Source organism: Chionomys nivalis, chromosome 9 (genome assembly GCF_950005125.1).
Source record: "Chionomys nivalis chromosome 9, mChiNiv1.1, whole genome shotgun sequence".
NCBI classification, from domain to species: Eukaryota; Metazoa; Chordata; class Mammalia; order Rodentia; family Cricetidae; genus Chionomys; species Chionomys nivalis.
The window spans coordinates 44,532,082-44,555,212 of NC_080094.1; the positions used below are offsets into that span (position 1 = coordinate 44,532,082).

General features: G+C 40.5%; 1 protein-coding gene across 4 annotated transcripts in view; it reads right to left on the bottom strand.

Annotated features, from left to right (window-relative positions):
- Positions 1-23,131, bottom strand: part of Ptpra (protein tyrosine phosphatase receptor type A) — a 110,542-nt gene that overhangs the window by 79,018 nt on the left and 8,393 nt on the right. For 2 of the 4 annotated variants that reach the window (XM_057780289.1, XM_057780287.1), the window contains exon 2: positions 16,840-17,054. The exons of 1 other annotated variant lie outside the window; for it this stretch is intronic. In XM_057780289.1, coding sequence (XP_057636272.1) covers positions 16,840-16,860 — 21 coding nt within the window. In that variant the 5' untranslated portion in view covers positions 16,861-17,054. The remainder of the gene's footprint in view (positions 1-16,839; positions 17,055-23,131) is intronic. One more of the 4 variants, XM_057780288.1, reaches the window with a different exon arrangement.

Consider the following 23,131-nt stretch of genomic DNA (forward strand, 5'->3'; position numbering starts at 1 on the left):
TTTTTTTCTTTTAGACAGCTTGGATTAAATGTTTTCTTTCAAATCATGGACAACTAAAATAATCAAACAAATATCTAATGAAATAATATCTAGGCAGGTGTAATGGTGCATACCTGTAATGCCAGCACTTGGAAAGCTTGAGGCAGGAGGATCACAAGTTTGATCATGCTGGCCTACCCCCTCCCCACACACACACATAGCATGATCTTGTCTCAAACAAAAAAGACAATAACAAAGAAGAGCAACAACAAAACCCGTATGGTAGTTCGACTGTAACTGCCCCTGTAAGCTCATAGGGAGTGGCACTACTAGGAGGTGTGGCCTTGTTGGAGTAAGTGTGTTACTTCAGGGGTAGGCTTCAAGGATCCTATGCTTAAGATACTGCCTGGTGTCTGAATTCACTTCCTATTGCCTTCTAATCAAGATGTAGCCAGCATCATGTCTGCCTGAATGTCACCATGTTCACACATCATGATGATAATGGACTGAACCTCTGAACTGTAAGCCAGCCACCACAAGTAAATTTTCACTTCTAAGAGTTGCCATGGTCATGGTGTCTCTTCACAGCAACTAAAACCCTATCTAATACAACCCCTTCATTTAAGAACTTTCAATGAGATACAACTTCATATTAAGTGTTTTTATATGTTCTACCTCATTTACTTACTTCAGACAGTCCTCCCTAAAAGAAGAAAACTATTACTACTACTATTTAGGGGAATAGCTGATGACCAGACACATGCCCACAGCCACAAACAAGAAAATTGCAAAGACAAAAGTCTATCTGGTGAGTCTGACTCTGAAGCCTTCATTCGTACCATCATCTTATCTTCCCCCACCCCTTTGGACAAGGAACTGAATTAATATATTCTTTAATTTACAAATAGCGATCAAAGGCTACTGAGGGGATACAGTTCAATTCATCATGAGGCCCCAGTACTCATAGTGTGGTGACTTACTCACACCTATAATCCTAAGACTTGAGAGGCAGAGGCAAGATGATCAGAAGCTGAAGGGTCATCCTGAGCTACACGGGGAGTTTAAGGCAGGCCTGGGCTAGAGACCCTGTCTCAACGTTTAAAACAAGAACAAAAAGTCTACAAGGTCCTGATGCTACAAGTTGCTTATTCCTTTTATTGACATATGAACGCCACACACAGCTATCCTTTCCACATGAAAGGCCCCAGAGCCTTCGTATTCTTCAGTCTATTTACTTCTGAGAACCTACTGAAAACAATCCTATCAAGTTTAAAACCTTACACAATGGTGTTCACTGCTATGCTTTTATTAATATGGACAACTCAGAAACCTAGGGAACAGATATATAAGCTAAGCTCTTGTCGGAATATTACATACACATTTTACAAATTTATGAAGCCTCAAAATAAGTGCATGTGTTAGAAAACGCAGGACACAAAATTTTGTGGCAACTGGAGAAACAAAGATATCAAGTACATTCCTCTTAATGAAAAAGACTCATGTTAGGGCATGGCTCCACTGATAGTGTCGGTTGTCTAGGCATGAGGACTGGACTTTGATTCCCCAGAGCCCACATAGAAGAACCAAATTCGGTAGTTATATGTATTCCCAGTGCTGGAGAGGTGGGGACAGGTAGATCTCTGGGGCACACAGCCAGCCTTGCCTGTTAAGTGAGGTCCAGGTCAGTAAGAGACCTTGTCTCAAAAAAACAAGGTGATGAATCCTGAGGAATAACATCCAAAGCTGACTGCCAGACTCCACACACACACATAAACACACATGTATCCACATGAACATACTCCTCCTGCACAGACTCGACACACACATAAACACACATGTATCCACATGAACATACTCCTCCTGCACATAAAAAGAACTGCCAGCTGTGAGGAAACAGTCAGCTTGAGAGTATTCTACTGTTCCTTTCTTTAGAAGACCCCTTTCTTCAGCATTTCCCTCCTGTCAGGTAGCCTGGACAGGCAGATTTTGCCAGGTGTCCACTCTAACACTCCAACATGTTCTCTCCAGGGTCACCACTGTCTGTTTCTCAGGGACCCAACTAACACATTGAATATTAAGTATATGTACACTGATAGAGAAATTAAAAAAAATATTCAAAATGTTAGCAATTCTAGTTAGATTTCTGCACTACCCAAGTATCCCATAAGGATCATCTGCTACTTACACATAATAAAAATGTGTTAGAACATGATACAGTGGTGGTGCACACCTTTAATCCCAACACTCAGGAGGCAGACGCAAGTGGATCCCTTAGTTCAAGGCCTAACTGGTCTACAGCGTTAGTTCTAGGACAGCCAGAGAAACCCTGTCTCAAAAAAACAAAAATCAAACACACAAACCAACCAACCAACAAAATAATGACAACAAAACAAACAAAAACCAGAAAAAAAAGAAAAACAAGAGATTTAAGAATAAGGCTATGATGGCTAATCTTGGTTGTCAACTTGACTATATCCAGAATCAACTAAAACTCAAGCTGCTGGGCGTGGATTGTATCTTGGGACTATGAGCCAAAATAAGCTATTTCTTCCTAAAACTGGTTCATGTCAGTCAATGTTTTGTCACAGCAACAGAAGGACAACTACTTAAGGGAGGCAGAGGCAGGCAGATCTGTGAGTTCAAGGCCAGCCTGGTCTACAGAGTTAGTTCCAGGAGGTCAGGACTGCACAGAAAAATCCTGTCTCAAAAACAAACTAAAAAAAAAAAAAAAGTGACGACTGTTAAGTATATATGTGCCAAATGCTGAGCCTACCAATTTCATAAAGCAAACAGTAATTGACATAAAATATTAGACAGGTCCTCATACACTAATAATGGGCAATTCCAATATCCTATTCTCATCTTCAGATAGGTCACGGAAACTAAAATTCAACAACCATTCAATTACACCACAGATCAAGTGGACTTAACAGATACACAAATATTCCATTCAATACAAAGGACTTACATTCTTCTCAATGGCCCATGGAACCTTATCTAAAACAAGCTACATTCTAAATCACAAATTGAGTCATAACAAATACAAAAGAATAAAAATAATGTTTCTATTTTATCAGCTCATAGTACAATAAAACTGAAAGTCACTGGAAAACTATAAAAACTATACAAATATAAAGACTGAACAAATTATTCCTGGTAAGGAAATCTGGGAGGAAATTAAAAAGGTCCTCGAGTCAAATGAAAATGAAAGCAAAACTTACTACAAAATCTGAGATACAGCTAAGGCAGTTCTAAGAGGAAATGCATGGTTGCATACATTATTTACTTCCAGCACTTGGGAGTGAGAGCAGACAGATATCTATGAGTTCAAGGCCAACCTAGTCTACATAAAAAAGTATCTGGCTAGCCAGGGTTACAAAGTGAGAATCTGTCTGAAAAACAAAACAACAGAAAGATCACAAATAAATAACCGAACGACGCAGCACAGGACTTTAAAAATAAAAACCTGAAACAATCTAAATCCCAAATTTCTTATGTTGTAAGACATAATAAAGGTCAGGGCAGAAACTAATTATGGAGATTAAAAGAACAATACATGCAAAACAGAAGAATCACCCAGAAACCCATGGGCAAGTTAGCTTGGAGCATGCAAAAGCCACAGCAGAAACAAAAGCAACCCTGCCTTAACAAGATGGAAGGTGAGAACTGAATCCCCAAATTGTCATCTGGTGCCACATGCTCACTATAGCACGTGTATGCCAGCAATTACATACACATTACACAAAAAATAAAAATATTAAAAAAGAACGATACACAGAATAACTAAAAAATTTGGTTCTTTGAAAAAATAAACAAGATTAACAACCTCACAGACTAATAAAAAAAGACTCAATAAAATTAAAGATAAAAGAATGGGAATTACTATATATTCTAATCAATATAGATGATTATTAGGATGTATTTTGAAAACTTATATAATAATCTAGAAAAATGGGGGGATGTCTCAGAGGTTAAAGTACTTCTTGTTCTTGCAGAGGACACAGGCTCAGGTCCTAGTATCGTTACAGGGAGTCACAATAATCCCTAACTCTAGTTCCAGGGGATCTGATACCCATTTCTGACCTTTACTAGCCCTACACATGTGGAACACAGACATATATGCAGATGAAACACCCATATACTAAAATAAAAGAAAAATTAAATAAAATTAAAAAGTTAAATAAAAGCATACACTGTGGTGATATTTTGTTTGTGCTTTAACAAATAAAGCTTGCCTGAGAATCAGAGTGCAGAGCTAGCCACTAGTTTAGCCAGAGAGGCCAGGCAGTGGTGACACACACCTTTATTTTTTTTTATTAATTAATTTATTTAATTATTAAAGATTTCTGCCTCTTCCCCGCCACCACCTCCCATTACTCCCCCCCAATCAAGTCTTCCTCCCTCCTCAGCCCAAAGAGCAAGCAGGTTTCCCTGCCCTGTGGGAGGTCCAAGGACCACCCACCTCCGTCTAGGTCTATTAAGGTGAGCATCCAAACTACCTAGACTCCCACAAAGCCATTACGTGCAATAGGAACAAGAACCCATTGCCATTGTTCTTCAATAAAAGAAGACAGAGACAGAGACCAACATTGGAGCACTGGACTGAAGTCTCACGATCCAAAGGAGGAGCAGAAGGAGAGAGAGCACGAGCAAGGAACTCAGGACCGAGAGGGGTGCACCCACACACTGAGGCAATGGGGATGTTCTATCGGGAACTCACCAAGGCCAACTGGCCGGGGTCTGAAAAAGCATGGGACAAAACCGGTCTCGCTGAACATAACGGACAATGAGGACTACAGAGAACTGACACACACCTTTAATCCCAGCTCTTGAGAGGCACAGGCAGCCTGTTCTCTGTGAGTTCAAGGCCACCTGGGCTACCTGACATTGAATCAGTCTAAAAGAGAAACAGAGCTAAATGGTGGTAGCTCACACCTTTAATCCCAATACTGAGGATTTTTACTACTTTCTCTTCCTGCTCTGGACTCTTCAGATGTCTGGCTGTTCTCTCCCTCACATCTACAATAAGAACCCTTCTCCTCAACCATACCTCGTCCTCATAGTACTCACCAGGTAAGATGTGCTCACTGTTGCAAGCGCAGCACAACTGTCATGGGGGCAACCAACTGCTCTAGGACTGGATCCCAGGCTTGTTCCACAGGAGGGAACTTACAACTGCTTCTTTAAATCTAGTCAAATAAGCACGGCTAGGGAAGTCATAGGCCCTAGAGCAGAACTTACTGCTGCTGTTTAGCTAAACGGACACGGCAGGCGACTGCCTTCTAACCATCCATGTTCACACCCACAGACACACTACTTTCAGCATTAGCTAGGGAAGCTTCCCTTTACAAGGAACAGCAGTGAATGCACAGACCCTTGGCTGTTGAAGGGGCTGAGAATGAGGAAACAGCTGAATGCTCAGCCCTGAATGGAACATTCACTATCTACTTTAGGTTCAAGGAATATCATGGAAGATATGACAAGAGACAGGGAAAAAGGCTGTAAAATGTTGTCTTCTGGGCAAGGCACAGCCATTCCATCCATTACCTCGTAAGAGCTGTGGTTGCTGACAGTGGACCTACACAATATTTGACCTCATGAGCCTCCCTTCCAAAAACTGAGGGATTCCAGGGAAGAGGTCGTCATCATCTTCAGATATGTACCCACTATTGAGCCCGCCAGGCTCTGCTGGATAGTTCCATACCTGTGGTCATTCAGATGGCCCTCGTAAAACTCAATGGGTCACGATACAAAAATTAAAAGACATGAAGATGGGAATGAGAATTATAGGGAGGAGAAGAGGGTTTGATAAGGATGGGACACAGAGGGAGAGAGGGATAAGCATAATTGGAATGCATTATATATGTGTACAAAATTGTCAGAACAAAGTCAATAAAAATAAATGGGCATGGCTGTGGATGTAACTTGGTTGGTACTAGCATGCACTAACTAGATCCTGAGTCTGATTCCCAACAACATATAAACTGGTGCAGCAATTCACACCTGTTATCCCAGGCACAAAAGGACCAGGAGTTCAAGATTATCCTCAACTGCACAGAGTTTAGGCCAGCTTGGGCTACATGAAAGAAACCCTTTCTCTAAAACCTAAAAGTAGGGTGCTGAAGAGAGATGGCTCAGCAGTTAAGAGCACCAACTGTTTTTCCAGAGAACCCAGAAATTCCCAGAACCCACATGGCAGCTCAAAACTGTCTATTAATCCAATTCTAGGGGATCTGAACTCACTTCCCCAGGTACTAGGCACTCACATTGCATACAGATATACATGCAGGCAAAACACCCATACACACTAAACAAACCAACAAACAAAAACCATTAAAAATAAGGCCAGGTATGGTGGTCTATGCCTTTAATCCCAGCATTTGGAAGGAAGAGAAAAGCAGAACTCTGAGTTTGAGGCCGATTTGATCTACAAAGTTAGTCAGGAGTACATTGTGAGACCCCGTCTCACAAAACAAAACACCAGAATAGAAACCTCTGAAAGTAACTAACTAAATAAATGGACTAACAAACCGAATGCAGTTTTCAAAAGAGGAAGTAAAAATACTTGACAAGTATTCAACATCCTTAGTCATCAGGGAAATGCAGACTCAAACTGCTTCAGATTCCGTTTTAGCGCAGTTAAAATGGCCATCATCAAGAAAACAAAACAACAATAAATGCTGACAAGGATTTTGGCAAAGAGAATCCTTAATAGTGCTACTGAGATTGACAACTTTGTACAGTGATTATGGAAATCAGTATGGAGGTTTCCAAAAAACCGAAACATCAAACTATCCTATAGCCTGTATCTGATATATTCGGGTACACTCAAAGGGCTCTGAAGCTAACATACCAGAGAAACTTGCACATTCATGCTTATTGCTGCACTTCACAATGGCCAGGAAATGGAGCCAGCCTAGAAGTCCACTAACAGATGAACAGATAAATGCAACATAGAACACTATACACAATGAAATTTTATTCAGCCACAAAAAAAAAAAAATGAAATCATGTAATTTTCAGGAAAACTGATGGAATCAGAAGTCATTGTATTAAATGAAATAAACCAGATGTAAAAGAGGAATATATTTTCTCTTAGGGACTGTACCTAGATTGTGTGTGTGCACATGCATATGTGTGTTTGATTTAACTAGAAAGGAATCTGAGATGGATGAAAGAGCTCTTAAGGAAGGAAGGTGGAGTCTGCTGGCTTGGCAGTGTTCCAGGTCAATGACAGACCCTGTTACAAACAAGTGGAAGGTGCCTAAGGAATCACCCAGGAGACGGTCCTCTGACTTCCACAGGCATGTGTATGTATGTGAACCCCTCCAACATACATGCCCCTATCCCTCCAACATACATACCCCTACCCCATGTATGTACCTGCGAGTGCACACACACTGTAAAAACAATTCCTTATCCTCTAAGCAAAAACTAACAGCAAGTGAACTTAGGTTCTCAAGGCTGTTCAGTAAGTACTTTAAGCACTTTAACTGTAATATTTGTTAATGCTGACTTTTTTTAAAGCTTAGCTTATTCTTGAATTTGACAGTAAGGTTTAAAGGAGAAGAAAACCAACAATGATTTTTATGAGACAGTGTCTCACTGCATAGCCTAAGCTGGCTTAAAGATTATCCTGTTTTTGCTTCCTAAGTGTTGAGGTTACAGGCATGAACAATTATACCCAGAGAAACTGTAAAATTTAAAATGTATGAAAAAAAGGCTTAGGCAGAAATAGAGCATATTTCTATTAAGCATAGTTAATAGATGTCATATTAATCTTGAAATTTGCAGGCAAATGGATGGATCTAGAAAACATCATATTGAGTGAGGTAACTCAGACCCCAAAAGGCAAATATAATATATACTCACTCATGCGCCGGGCGTGGTGGCGCACGCCTTTAATCCCAGCACTCGGGAGGCAGAGGCAGGCGGATCTCTGTGAGTTCGAGACCAGCCTGGTCTACAGAGCTAGTTCCAGGACAGGCTCCAAAAAGCCACAGAGAAACCCTGGCTCGAAAAACCAAAAAAAAAAAAAAAAAAAAAAAAAAAAAATATATATATATATATATATATATATATATATACACTCACTCATAAGTGGCTTTTAGAGACAAAGCAAAGAAAAACCAGCCTACAATTCACAACCCCAGAGAACCAAGGCAACAAAGAGGACCCTAGGAGAGACATACATGGATCTAATCTACATGGGAGGTTTAAAAAAAAAAAAAAAAAGACAAGATCTCCTGAGTAAATTGGAGTTTGTGGATCATAGGAGAGGGTAGAAGGAGAGGGGGAAGGAAGGGAGGAGAGCAGAGAAAAAGATATAGCTCAAAAAAAAAAAGTAAAAAAAAAATAGCTGCCATTACCACTGAATGCTTTAATAACTTTAATTTTTATTTTCTGACATCTTCTACTTACAACTTTGAGATTTGGTTAAAATTTAGAAAACCAAAAAAGTAGCTGATAACTAGCCAGGTGGTGGTAGCACATAGCTTTAATCCCAGCCCTTGGGAGGCAGAGGCAAGTGGATCTCTGAGTTTAAGGCCAGCCTGGTCTACAGAGTTAGTTCTAGGACAGCTAGGGCTACACAGAGAAAACCTGTTTTAAAAAACAAACAAAACAAAATAAGAAAGTAGCTGATGACACGTACATTATTTAGCTATTAAATAAGAAAGTAGCTGGTGACACGTACATTATTTAGCTATTTCATTCTGCAGCTCTTACAGATAAAGAAACTGTGATGCAGAGCACAGCTGTCCACAAACAGCTGGCAGGTGGCAGACCCAGAGACCCAAACTCAACTGTTAAACCAGCTCCACAACCCATGCTGTCTCTGAGGGCAGGAAGACTAAACGGGGGCAGGCCACTAATGTAATGTGTCAAAGCTCAACTCCACTATACCACAACTGTCACAAAGTATACAGCTAGTAAGGATTTTTCAATTGTTATTTATTTAAATAAACCAAGTAGTAGGAACCAATCTGTTTGCAGCCCACAGCTTCCAGCTTTCAAAAATAGAAAAGAAAACTGTGGCAAATTAGAGTGGCATGGAATGGTTCCCTTCCCTCCAGTCAGCAGAGCCACCGACAGGAAGTTCCTGGCTTACTATAGCAACCACTGGCTTTGTTCTTGAAAAATTTTCTGCAGTTTTTGCTTCCTCAGAAAGCAGACAGGAAAACCTGGTTCTGGATCTACTTGTTAAACAAGACTTGTTTAAAAATAGAATTTTAAATAGAAGACTACGGAAAAAGTAGTTTCATACTTCAGCTGATACTCAGCATTTCCGTATGCTAGAGTCAACCTTTAAGGGCCAGCAGGACGGTTCTAGGGGTAAAAGTACTTGCAGTACAAACCTGACATACACATTAATAAAGAAACTTAGCCGTTTAAACATACAGCTTTAATTTTTTTTTCTAGCTAGCAATACAGCAGTCTAGAAAATGAACTAAAACTCTTTGGCAACTATGACCTGGAAATACTGGATAATTACTAATACACTTTGAAAAACATAACATAGAGAACACTGACTGCTCTTCCAGAGAAACCAGGTTGGGCAGAGAAAGGTGTGCTCCAAGAGTTTGCTGACTAGCCAGACTAGCAGAAATGGCTCCAAGTTCAGTAAAGTGTCTCAAAAAAGATGGAAAGCAATGAGAATGATCCTGGAAATTAATCTCTGGCAATGTACCCCATACACAGAGAGACACATATGCATATACCATAGAAAGCTCCCAAGAAAATTAAAAAAATACTACACAAATAAATCTGATAGAATATGTTTATCAAAAACCACAAGGTCAATGTATAAATATATATTAATAGTAACTGTATATATATATATTAACTGTGAACAGTTAGAAAGTACAATAAAAATACCATATATAACACAGAACAAAATACTTAGGGATAAATTTGACAACAGACATGCAAACCTGTATGCAGAAAACTATAAGACTACTGAACTTAAAGACTTAAATAACAGCGACTCAATCTCTCCAAAGATCAAAAGACTCAAACCATACACGGTGGCTCAGGCTGTAATTTTAGTGCTCAGGAGGCTGAGGCAAGAGGATCCTATGTTCTAAGTCAGCCTGGGTTACATCAAGAGATTTCACCTCGAACAAACAACACAAATACCCTCAAAACTGTTGCAAAGGCAGCAACCCCAAACTATCTATATATTAAGTGCAATCTCAATTAGATTTCCAGTAGATCTATGTTTATACATATATAAACACATAAGTGCTTGTGAAATATACATGAGAGAATGCCAATTTTGATAAAGGAAAGCTAAAGGGTACTTGACAGTGAACTTGACAGTATGCTATGATGGGACTGGAGGGATGGTTCAGTGGTTAGGAGCACTTGCTATTCTTGCAGAAGACCTGGGTTACGTACCCAGCACCCACATGATTGTTCACAACAATTGATAACTCCAGTTCCAGAAGACCTAATGCCTTCTTATGGCACTGTGCAGGCAAAACACTCATACAAATAAAATAAATAAACCTAATTAAATTAATAAGAGAAAGTCTTTATCATTTTGATAGTGTACTCATTCTATATACTATAAAGTTAGATGTCAGAAGCTCAGGTACTGCATGGCTGGATTATTTGCTAGGTTCTCACAAAAATAAACTCAATATGCCTGCCAGACCTTAAGCTTCCCTGTCTTTGGATACTCTTCCAAGATCATAAGGCTGTACCAAAACTCACTTCATTGCAGCTGTAGGGTCAAGGTCCCTATTTCTGTAATTCTCAGCCTGAGGCCATTCTCAGAGCCTAACAAGTCTGAAATTCTTCACATATAACCTCCATCTTCAAATCCTTCACATTTTTAAAATTATCTGACTTCTTGTGATTTTGGCTTCTGGTTCATGTGATTAGGTCAGACCCAGCTGTATACTCCTCCTTTTGACAGTCTCAAAGCAAACTGACTAGCAACTTAATTCCATTTGTAAAATTCCTTTAATGTGAAGCAATGCAACATAGTCACTGTAGTAAAATTCCATCACATTTGCAGGTCCCACCAACAGTTACGGAAAAGATGTTAAATAAGGGTGTGACAGACACAAGACCTCATCTCTCCCTAGGGTATGGGGTAGTGTTAAGAATGCTAAAACCATGATTAGTGTTAATGGCAAGTTCTTTAACTTCTTGTAAGCACTCCTGAATCTCCTGATACTCATTCATTCCCCTACCAATAAGCAAAGCAGGAGAATGAAGCAGTCTGCCTCCCTAGCTGGCAGCCACTGGACTTCCCCTTACTGCCATGGAGCTAAAGGACTGTCAGTCAAACAGCCTTGGACTACCCTAATATCAGTAGCAGACAGGCTGAACATTCTATAGGCACCTTGACTAAGTTATAACAGTGGACTACCCTAGCTTTAGGTGATGCAGCCAGGGCTATCTGAAACTGTTCCTACCATACATTTTGCTGTCATAAGCCTTTATGAATTCTAGATGACATGGTAATCATATCTACCTAGGTAAGAGGAAGAGAATGGCTGTATCTGCACACTCTGGGTATAATTGAGACCCTGCTTCATGAATAAAGTGGAAAAACAATCAAGGAAAATGCCCTGTATCAACCTCCCAGCGCATGTGCATGTGTGTGCGCACACACACACAGAGTACATACATGCACATACATATGCATGCACAAATAAAATACAATAAATAAAAAGACTAAATATTAATTTCTTCTGTTTAAATAATATATAGTCACCTTTAGTTAAATCACTGAGGTTTCACTTAGACACTTTCTACTATTTAACTGACTCACTTAAACCAACAACATTCCTGATTCCCATAAGGATGACATGGAATCACAAGGCACTAATCTTCCCCAAATGTATTACTTTAAATTGTAATTGTAATGCATTTTAAAGAAAAGATCAGACCAATGCCACCAGCTGCCAAGAATGAGTTTACTAGCCTAGTTTCCATGACAATCTGAAACCAGCACAAGAGAGAATGTGTATCCTTGGAAACCAGCATTTTGCTTCCCTCAATTAAAAAAAGGAATGGAGAGAGCGGGAGGGAGAGAGAGGGGGAGAGAGAGAGAGAGAGAGAGAGAGAGAGAGAGAGAGAGAGAGAGAGAGAGAGAGAGCTTTTGAATAATTTAAGTTGGTTTAATGTGCCTATTACATACAACAATCCTAGGCAAACGTCCTGTCCCAAGCCAAGTTGTGGAGAAAGTTGTATGGTGCTTTGTGGAAAAGTTCAAATTAATATGATAGGGGAGGATCTTACAATTTTTTGTTTAAAATTTTTTTTCTTTGGTTTTTTTTGAGACAAGATTTCTCTGTAGTTTTGAATCCTGTCTTGGAACTAGCTTTTGTAGACGAGGTTGGCATTGAACTCACAGAGATCCGTCTGCCACTGCCTCCCGAGGGCTGGAATTAAAGGTGTGCGCCACCAATCTTTAAAAGAAAAACAGCAACACAAGCTGTACTAATAATAACTTTATGGATCATACCTAAACGAAGAAAATGTTTACTGGCTTTTTTTTTAGTATCTTTACTGTTCAACTGCATGCTACTAACACCTGAATTCTTACACATTCTTGCGTGTTCTAGAAGGGCCTTCTCTTTCAGGTGTTATATGTTGTAAAATGTCAAAATGGAAGAATTTTCCAAGTTATGAAACATTCAATATACTCATCAAAATACCTGTATTTCCTAACATAAGCATACCACATTCATCTCATTTACATTCTTCTTTTAGTTTTCCCTTTTTGTTTGTTTTTAAGACAGGGTTTTAGTATAGTTCAGGTTGGCCTTGAATTTCTTATATAACCAAGGGTAACCTTGAACTCCTTATCTTCCTACTTCCACATCTTAAGTGGTAGGTGGAAGGTTTCCGGTTTGATATTCAAGGGGGATATGCTAAGGCAGAGAAAAGAAGATGATAATTACCTTCCCTGCCCCTCCACCTAATGGAAACAAAAGTTTGGAATAGCCAGGTTTGTGCCATTTTTTTAAAGCTCTTCCAATAACTTGTTTTGTTCTAAATTCTTGCTCTCTCCACTCTCAGTTATTCTACTTACAGGCCCCAGACTAACAGACTCCTTTCCCACCTGCCTGCCAGGAACCACAGACAGTCTGACAGCAAGTATGTACTATGGACTGCCCATTAATCACATGGTATTTCTTCTAGAATGTATGAGAAGGGACCAACCAAATGGGTCTGATCTCTCCTTAGGGCCCCTAACATGCTGCTGTCTGTTCATCTATGGCATTAATATCACATTTAACAAATAACATTCCTCCATGATCTCTGCTTCAGTTCCTGCCTCACGGTTCCTACCTTGAGTTTCTGTCCTGACTTCCCTTTGTGATAGACTATAACCTGTAAGTCAAATAAACCCTTTCCTCCCCAGGTTGCTTCTGGTCACGGTCTTGATCACAACAACAGAAAGCAAGCTAAGACTGTGTCTGCAAAGACTGGTTGACTGATAAGAACTTCAGCAATACGGAGGTGAAATGGGGCAGGTGGAGAGACAGATTCAAATTTATCTTGGGCTATTGTTAACTTACAAAATAGCTACTCCTTGTGCTCCTTTGTGTCAGACCTAACATGCTGTCACTAACAAATAAAGTTAAACCTAATATGTGGATAAAATAAACAAACCTTTAGAATGTATTAATTTAATAAAACCCTAGGACTATCAACCAAAGGGCCAAGAATGCTCTCAGATAGCATCTACGCCTACAACTGACTCTCTTCTGTGTTATAAATACTCGCCTAATGTTTCAACTAATGTATCTGAAAAGCGCTTTGACTTAAGACTTTCTTTGTTTTGTTACTATGAAAACTTGATGAATCTGCTTCCATGTCAGAACATGGAATTTGGGGCAACCTAAGCCTATGTTTCCAGAGTGAATAATCTCTCTTCTCCCCTTGAAACAAGAGCTGTGCTTTTGTCTCAACAAATCCCAAATCCAAAATCTTTCCCAGGGATTTGTGCCCATACGTTTTGTCAGCTTTACAGAGACATGAGAAGAGGAAACCTCAACTGAGGGGTCACTGCCATTAGAATGGCCTGTGAATGTGCCTGTGGGGCACACTGGTGGGGATATTATTTTAAGGTGTGTTATTTCTGTTTATGATGCATTTGCTTAACTCCGTGAAGCTGTGTTACTGTGACTGTATAAACACCTGATAAATAAAAAAGAGGATCTGGGATTGAGAGGAAGGAGGAGGACTTCAGGGGCCAGCCACCCAGCCACCCAGCCACCCAGCCAGACACAGGATAAGAAGAAAAGAAAAGGTATACATAAATAGAGAAAGATAAAAGCCCCAAGGCCAAAGATAGATGGGATAATTTAAGAAAAGCTGGAAAGAAACAAGACAAACTAAGGCCAAGCATTCACAACTAAGAATAAGCCTCCATGTGTGATTTTGGGAGCTAGGTGGTGGACCCCCCAAAAGCCTAAAGAGTAAAAACAACCAACAACAGGGCATTTTCTTGATTAATAGTTGATAGGGTAAAGTTTGTGTGTAAGAATAGATTATCAAACTTGCAGGGGGTATTCTGTGGGATGGTCAAGGAGACTGCCTTATAGACAGAAGACTGGGAACTATATGGTTTGTAGTGAAAAGGATGAGCGATGTACTTGTCAAAGTCAGAAAAAGAGGAAAGACAGAAAAAAAACCAAACAAACAATTCTATCAGGTTAGAATGAAATTAGAGGTATTACTGTGGAAAATGGCTTTCCACAATATTTATTTATTTATTTATATGCACATGTATATTCAGACATACAAATCTATTTGTAATAATCTTAATATTCTGTAATTAATCATCTGGCACCTTGAAAGCAGATGCCAAAATTAGAACCAAGGTTATTCCCTTTCATACCATCCTTGTTTTTGAGGACAAGCACAAATCAAATTAGAATGCCCTCATACACACTGACCTAACATCTTCCCACCACTATGGAGATGATTTCCACTCGTGTCTGTCTCTGGCTCCTTGCCTTATGGTCAACCTAGTGGTTTTCCATTTGGTCTTGCACAGCATGCTGAGCATCCTGCTTTTGGAAAACTACAGAATAATAAAGTTTTAGTGGTGCTGACCTGGGCAGTTACTCAGTTCCCCTATTAATAAGATCCCAGGGACTTAATAAAACAATTTCATAGCCAGGTGTGGTGACAACTCAGACCTGGAGGCTGAGGCAAGGAGGACTGCTACAAGTTCTAAGTCAACCTAGGCTACAGAGTAATTGAGCCCCGTCTCAATAACAAAAACAAATTGTAGTTCAGGGCTCAGGGTGTAAGGGAAATCACGTCCTGGGTGCAAGAAGCACATGCAGAGCGCAGATTTGATGCCTAACTATATTCTCTAAAAAGAACCAAAGTTCCTTGGAAAAAAAATGGTTGAGTCAGGACAAGATTATGCCAAAAAGAAAAAATAATGAGCACATGACAAAAAGGACACAAGCTTGAAAGGGTTACCATTGGCTAAATCTAGGACAACTTGGTCACCAAAGTAAGTTCAAAAAGGAATAAAATAAGACAGAAAACCATGTTGGTAATTTTACAAATAAAAAGACAAAGTGAAAGCTTCTTGCAGGAAATGCCAGATGAATGAAGAATGATGAATTTGTTTTTTAGTTTGCCATCTGGCTACCACCACAGTAATAACAGATTCAGTCACAAATCTTCAATGGGTACTAAAATTTGTTGGTCAGAATCTGAAACAGTCAATTTACATAACCTCAAAGTGTCACTCCCACAAAATGGTATTATTTACTTATCAATAAGCACAAAAATACTTTTCGGCTAACTTTCCAAAAGTTTATGAGACAACATCTTGACTATGATAAAATTGAACACAACCTGTAATTGCACAAATGGACATGTGCTCCTGGTATAATGCCGTGACAAGCACACATCTGTGGTATTCTGCCAAAGATGTGGAGAGGGAATGGAGATGGCTCAGTGCTCAAAAGTAAGCACTAAAAAAAAAAAAAAAAAAAAAAAAAAAAAAGTAAGCACTACTCTTGCAGAGGACCTGAATTTGATTCTTGTAACTGCCTGTAACTCCAGTTCCAGGAACCCCAACAACTTTTCTGGATTCCATGGGTACATGCATGCATAAACCCACATGCACATACCCACAACCAAAAATAAAATAAATCCTCAAATCTATTCGGGAGGAATCATACTAACTCAGATTTAGGAAAATCCTACAAAATAATTAGACTACTTTAAAAAAAAAAGTCAAATCAGCTGGGCGGTGGTGGCGCATGCCTTCAATCCCAGCACTCGGGAGGCAGAGGCAGGCGGATCTCTGTGAGTTCGAGGCCAGCCTGGTCTACAGAGTGAGTTCCAGGACAGCCGGGCTGTTTCACTCAGGAGCTAGAAAGACGGCTTAGTGGTTGTGAGCACTTGCTGCTCCTCCAGCACCTGCATGGTGGCTCACAGCTGTCCATAACCCCAGTTCCAGGAGGTCTGACACACTCCTCTGAGGGAGTCTTATCAGGCACACATGCAGGCAGAATATTCATACACAGGAAGTAAAAACAAATCTTTAAAAAATGTCAAATTACTAAAAAGAAGACCGAGGAGCTATTCTCTGAAAAAAAAAGAGACCAAAGAAACATGACAATTATGGGCTTAACAGTGAATGGTCCCTAAACCAGAAGTAAAACAGGTGGAGATGTAAGAAGTTTGCTAGTTTTTGTTTTTGCTGCAAAGGCTGTAACCAAGAGATCAGTACAATTTGAGAGCGACTATTCAATTTGATGGACTGAGAGACACCTGAGGGTCAGTGAAGCACAATTCTAGGTGTGGCTGTAAGAGCATTTCCAGGATCACTGCTATGGTAGCAACCAAGGGAAAAAGACTCACCGCAGAGGTGCACGGGTCCATCTGGCAGGCTAGGGTTCCTGCTGGAACACAGGAAAGACAGACCACTGGGGCAGATATACTGTCCCTGTCTCTGACTCTGTCACTCCACTCATTGCTTCCTGGCTGCCATGAAGTTATACTTCACCAAAGGTCCACAGCAATGGAGCCAAATGAGCAGGGGCTGAAAACCCAAAACAGCCTTCCTAAGTTACTATCTGAAAAATATTAGAACGAACAACTTTAAAATCAAAATCATTTTCAGTAGCAAGTTAATGTCTACCAATTTTCTTTAAATAAAACTTTTCTACAATTATCGCTTTCAAGAGTTGTCCTGTTGGACTGACCCAGAAATTACATGCTTATTATTATTAGGTCATGCTGTTTCCTTCAGAAGGAGTACTGGTTCAAGCCAAGCAGTGGCTTATACCTGTAATCTTAACACTGGGAAGGTGGAGGCAGCAAAAATCATACTAGGCCAGTCTGAGCTACTGAGAGAGCTGAAAAAAGGAAAGAGTACGGTTTACTCTATCTCATGGTACCCAGGGTGGGGTGGGGTCAGTATGGCTCTACTGGAGTAAACCACTCACTCATGCTTACTAGTTATCATGTTAGAGTTGAAATGGGGGGAACCCTATAAAACAAGTAACCACACCTCTGTTCTCAAGAAAGAAATTCAGTATATGAAAGAAAGAAAATAACAAAAAGACCAGGTTAGGGGTCTGGAGAGATGGCTCTGTGGGTAAGAGTGGTTACTGCTCTTGCAGAGGACCTAGGTTTGATTTCCAGTACCTACATGGTGGTTCACAACCATCTGTAACTATAGTTCCAGAGGATCTGGCGCCCTCTTTTGACTTCCATGGGCTCCAGGCACACACACAGTGCACAGACATACATGTAGGTCAAACACATACATATAAAATAAATTAAATATAAAAAGAAAGAAACAGAAAGAAAAGTGAAGTTAGGTGGCATATGCCCGTAATCCCAGTTCTCAGAAGGCCAAGATAGGGAAGTTCAAGTCCGAGTAGCAAGATGGCGCACGTCTTTAATCCCAGCACTTGGGAGGCAGAGGTAGGCGGATCTCTGTGAGTTCGAGACCAGCCTGGTCTACAAGAGCTAGTTCCAGGACAGGCTCCAAAGCCACAGAGAAACCCTGTCTCGAAAAACAAAAACAAAAAAAAAAATTAAAAAACATTAAAAGTCAAAAGTCAAAGTTTTCAAGTACTGTAGGGCAGCATTTGAGATTTGAATATTGTCTGACAACACAAGATTCCTTCAAACACTTTTGTTTCTTCTGGTAGAGACTAAAGACTGAACATGCTAGGCAAGTACTCTTTAACTGAAGAGCACCTCTAGCTATCTCTGGCTATAACTTGGTCAGGTTAGCCTTGCAAGTTACTGCATGCCAGGTAAGCCTTGGATTAACTATCCTTCCTCAGACTCCTGAGCTAGGACTGTAGGATAGGCCACCAGGCCTAGCTGCAAACTTCAAATCCTGAGGAGCATATTCAAACAGAATTAATGGATGGCTTGTGTTTGTTTAAGATAAGGTCTGACTTTCTAGCCCATGGGAGCCCATGGGACTCTTCTTGCCTTAGCCTTCCAAGAGCTAGAATTTCAGGTGTGGTGCACAAGGCTTTGGATGACTTCTTTTTAAACATTACTTTTCATACAGAAAGTTTTAGTCCTTTAAGTGAAGCTACCAAGGTTCAGCTAACAGTAAGTGAACTCAGTTCTGCAGCCATCAAATTCAATGCACATGTAATGTAAATCCATGCCTCAGTAAAAGTATGTGTCAGGAAGTTGTAGACCATAAAATTCTTTCTAAGGCCAGTATTTAATCTACATGTTGTGTGGATTATCATACAAGTATATGGACTACCACACAATTTGATAAAGTAACCTGACAGAAAAAAAAAATCACATCAGACTACAGAGATAGTTTAGCAGTTAAATGCAGGTTCATCTCCCTGAGTTCTTTGGTTCCCGGCACCCACACAGCAGCTCACAATCCTCTGTAACTACAATTCCAGGGGTTCCAATGCCCTTCTCACCTCTTTGGGGACCAGGCACACATGTGGTGCACATACATCCATGCAGAAAAATACTCATAAACATAAAATAAATCTTAAAAAGAGAAAGTAGCACAGAACCAAAACTGAGATCAGACTTGAAGCAGCGAAGAAATACTGTCAGAAGCTGAGTTTAGTAGCTCATGCCAATAATCCCAGCACTTGGGAGGTAGACGGAAGAGGACAGAGTTTGAAGCTAGTCTGGACTACACAGCAAGACCATCTATTTTTATAAAATAAATGTTGACACAACTCTAATATTACTTCCTTCTTCACATACCTGTGTGTACTGTATGTCTCTTATAAGAGTACTTAGGCTTACCAGAATAACTCAAAATAATTTCATCTTCACGCATCTTTTTTTTTTTATTTGTTATGCATACAATATTCTGTCTGTGTGTATGTCTGTAGGCCAGAAGAGGGCACCAGACCTCATCATAGATGGTTGTGAGCCACCATGTGGTTGCTGGGAATTGAACTCAGGACCTTTGGAAGAGCAGGCAATGCTCTTAACCGCTGAGCCATCTCTCCAGCCCCAATCTTCACACATCTTAATCTGCCGGGAGGACCCTTTTTTCAAATAAATTTCTTTACGGGGAATACCATTCTGTACACTTGTAGGAGGTCTAGCACTGCAGAACAAGTATAACTCTGTAGTTGGGTAGCAACGAGTCCAAGACCCAGCCCAGACACTGACAGTTCCCCTTCTCAGCCTTGCTATCTGATTCTGTAGAGTGCTGAAAGGGCTAAGTGAGATCATATGCTATACAAACAGTGGAGAAAATGCTTCTGCTCTGGGGCGAATTCATCCTTCATTGAAACTTTATAAAACCCCGATAGTAGACAGCTGCTTACAGCATAGTCCCTGCAACCAACAGCACTGTGTGATGCTTACAAACACAGGTGGGCAGAGCCCATTTTATGTGTTCTTACTACGAAAATAAAAATACAAAAATTAAAGTCACACCCAAGGAAACTTTTTCCAGGTGATGGACACGTCTTTTACAATGATTATGGTGATGACTACCATTTAACACAGTAAATCTCATCAAATTGTACACAATTAACAAATACATTTTAATGCGTATCATTATATCTCATGTGATGGTTTTTGCCACTTGACATAAACTGTAATCACCTGGCAAACAGGGAACTTCAATTGAGAAATTGCCTCCATCAGACTGGCCTGTGGGCATGTCTATGGGGCATTTTCTTGATTAATGATTGATGTGGAAGAGCCCAACCACTACGGACAGTGCCATCCCTGGGCAGATGATCTTAGGTTATACAAGAAAGCAAGCCAGTAAGCAGCATTCCTCCGTAGTCTCTGCTTCACTTCCTGCCTCCAGGATCCTCTGACTGAGTTCTCCCCTGGCTTCCCTCAGTGATGGACTATATTGAGAACGTGTAAGCTAAATAAAGCCTTTCCTTTCCAAGTTTCTTTAGGCCAGAATGTTTTATCACAGCAACAGAAACCAACTAGGACACCTCAATAAAACTGCTTAAAAAAATGAAAAAAAAAAAGCCAAGTTGAATAAAAAAAGCTTGCTCTGTGAATGAGTCTAGACTTTAAGCCATGAAGTACTACGATTAGATCATGAAACCAAAAAGAGCTCTCCAGGGAGCAGGTAATCAAGAACGTGGAACAAGGAAGGAATAATGATTAGAGAATGTGTATGTCATATCTACCTGCAGACTGATGTGGGGAACATAGATGGGGTCACAAGAAATAGACCCACGCTGGCAAATTTGAGAGACAAAACATATTACCAATGATATGAGTAACAACATCTAACATTCCGGGGTAGCTGCTGGGCTGTTGCACTCATCAAGACAAAGATTAGAAAACAGGTCAGTCCTGAGTCTGATGCAGGTGTCTGGGAAACACCTCAACCGGGAAAACAAACAAGTTGTTGTTTATACCAAATGTGATCTAAGGACAGTTTTCCCCCCTAATTTACAAGAAACACGAAACCATAGACATACTCATGTCCTTCTAAGAATGTGTTTGGTAAAACATGAGGCTGAGGATGGACTTAAGTAAGTGCAAGAATGGTCAAAGAAACGGCCTGAGGAAAGTGAGGAGAGACCAGAGATAAAAACAGGACAGTGTGCCTGTGCCATGTAGTGGCACCTGTTCCAGATGTAAACACTATAGTTTGCTAATTTACCAAATTCTTGTCCCCTTTTTTCCCTACCTTACCCTTCCTACAATTTTCCTGTTAAAACCAGGAAAGAAAAAAAAAAGCAACTTCTGTGATCATTCAAGCATGCAGCACAACCACTAGGCACATTCAAGACACCACATACCCAGAGCCACCCTTGAGTCACATGTCCCTATAAACAGAGCGCCCAGTCTCTCCTCCCAGTCTCAGACACCTAGCCACTGTATTACTGTAATCATGGCCCTGTCTTCTCCATCCAATAACCTTGATCCTTCAAGATGGTAAACTGTCCTCCAAAGCTGAGTGACATTACAACCCTGGAAGACAAGCTGCGAGTAAGAAAACAAAGTATTTCAAACCTATGGTACTAACACGTTTAGGTTTAGGATGTGTTTTTAAGTGTTGGTGGTTCAGGTCTAGCCAATGAAAAGACCTGGTCTTACCGAACCCGCTCTGCTGCTTTTGCAAGTTTAACTCCTTACAGTCAGATTGCTCAACTCTTACGGAGACTGTGAAGGTGGTTCACCCTGACAGTACTGGCTGTGCCTGCAGGACTTGAATGTATAGATAAACGAATGCACTTGAAACCACTTGGGAAGCTCAATTCAATGACCAAGGGGGTTGGAAGAATTTCTTTTCTTTTTTTTTTTTTGTTTTTTTTTGTTTTGTTTTTGTTTTGTTTTTTTTTGTTTTTCGAGACAGAGTTTCTCTGTGGCTTTGGAGCCTGTCCTGGAACTAGCTCTGTAGACCAGGCTGGTCTCGAACTCACAGAGATCCGCCTGCCTCTGCTTCCCGAGTGCTGGGATTAAAGGCGTGCGCCACCAGGGTTGGAAGAATTTCATCTGTGAAATTTTAACATTTATTAAGCTTCCCCATTTCTATAAAGCTACTGTCCGTAACTACAATTCAACAAGACTAAAGAACACTCGGACATTACTGCCACTTTACTAAGCTCCTTTACAGCCCTCCTATACACAAAAGCCCTCCCAATCCACACACAGAACTGTCTGCCCCACAGCAGCTCCTTCAAAGCAGAACTTTTGAAAACTAAGTATGAATGATAGTAAGCAACCTGTAGGACAGCGGGTCCACCTGGCTCTGCCTCCCTAGTGCCAGGTCTACAAGTGTGTGACACCATGCCTAGCTTTTCCACCTGGATTCAAGAGAACTGAATTGAGGTCTTGATGCTTGCCCAGCAAGCACTTTACTGACTGAGCTTTCTCCCCAAACTCCTAAGGATGCTCTTGTAAAAGGGAAGTTGGAGGTTGGGGGAAAGAGGGATTATCTTTTACTATAATTCTCTACATATTTTTTTTTTTTGAGTTTTTCGAGACAGGGTTTCTCCGTAGTTTTTTTTTTTTTTTTTGGTTCCTGTCCTGGAACTAGCTCTTGTAGACCAGGCTGGCCTCGAACTCACAGAGATCCGCCTGCCTCTGCCTCCCGAGTGCTGGGATTAAAGGTGTGCACCACCACCGCCCGGCTTCTCTACATATTTTTAACATATACAAGCAATAATTACTTAAAGATGCATAATTTCAAAATGTAAAAAAATTAGTAAAAATACCAAAACCACATGTTATTTTATTTGAAATGCCCTACACCCTAGTTACTCATGGTGACAACTACTGCCAGCAACACTACAGCCCCGAGTGCTCACTGCAGAAACAAATGGATCCTCTTAAACCAGAAGCAAGGATTTGAGCCTCAGACAACCTCCCTGGGCTGCTGCTGCTTCTCAACTATGAGGATTTCAGACTTAAGGGCTCAGAAAATCCTCTCTAGCTAACACTAGGCTTGGGAAAGAGAAGCTCTATCTGATAACCATTGTGAATTCAGGCCTTGCTACAAAACGAGAAGACTCAGCCAAGAGGAGGGAACACTGGAGGGCAGCCACAGTACAGGCAAAGGCACCAAGTTACTGACAGGCCTCGCTCCTTACAACGTGGGAGAAGCATGTGTACTATCAGAGACAGAAAAAGAACGAAGGGAAACAAAAGCATCCGGGTAAAAAGATGCAGCCCTCAAACATCAGAAGTCCTGGGACTGTCCCCATCA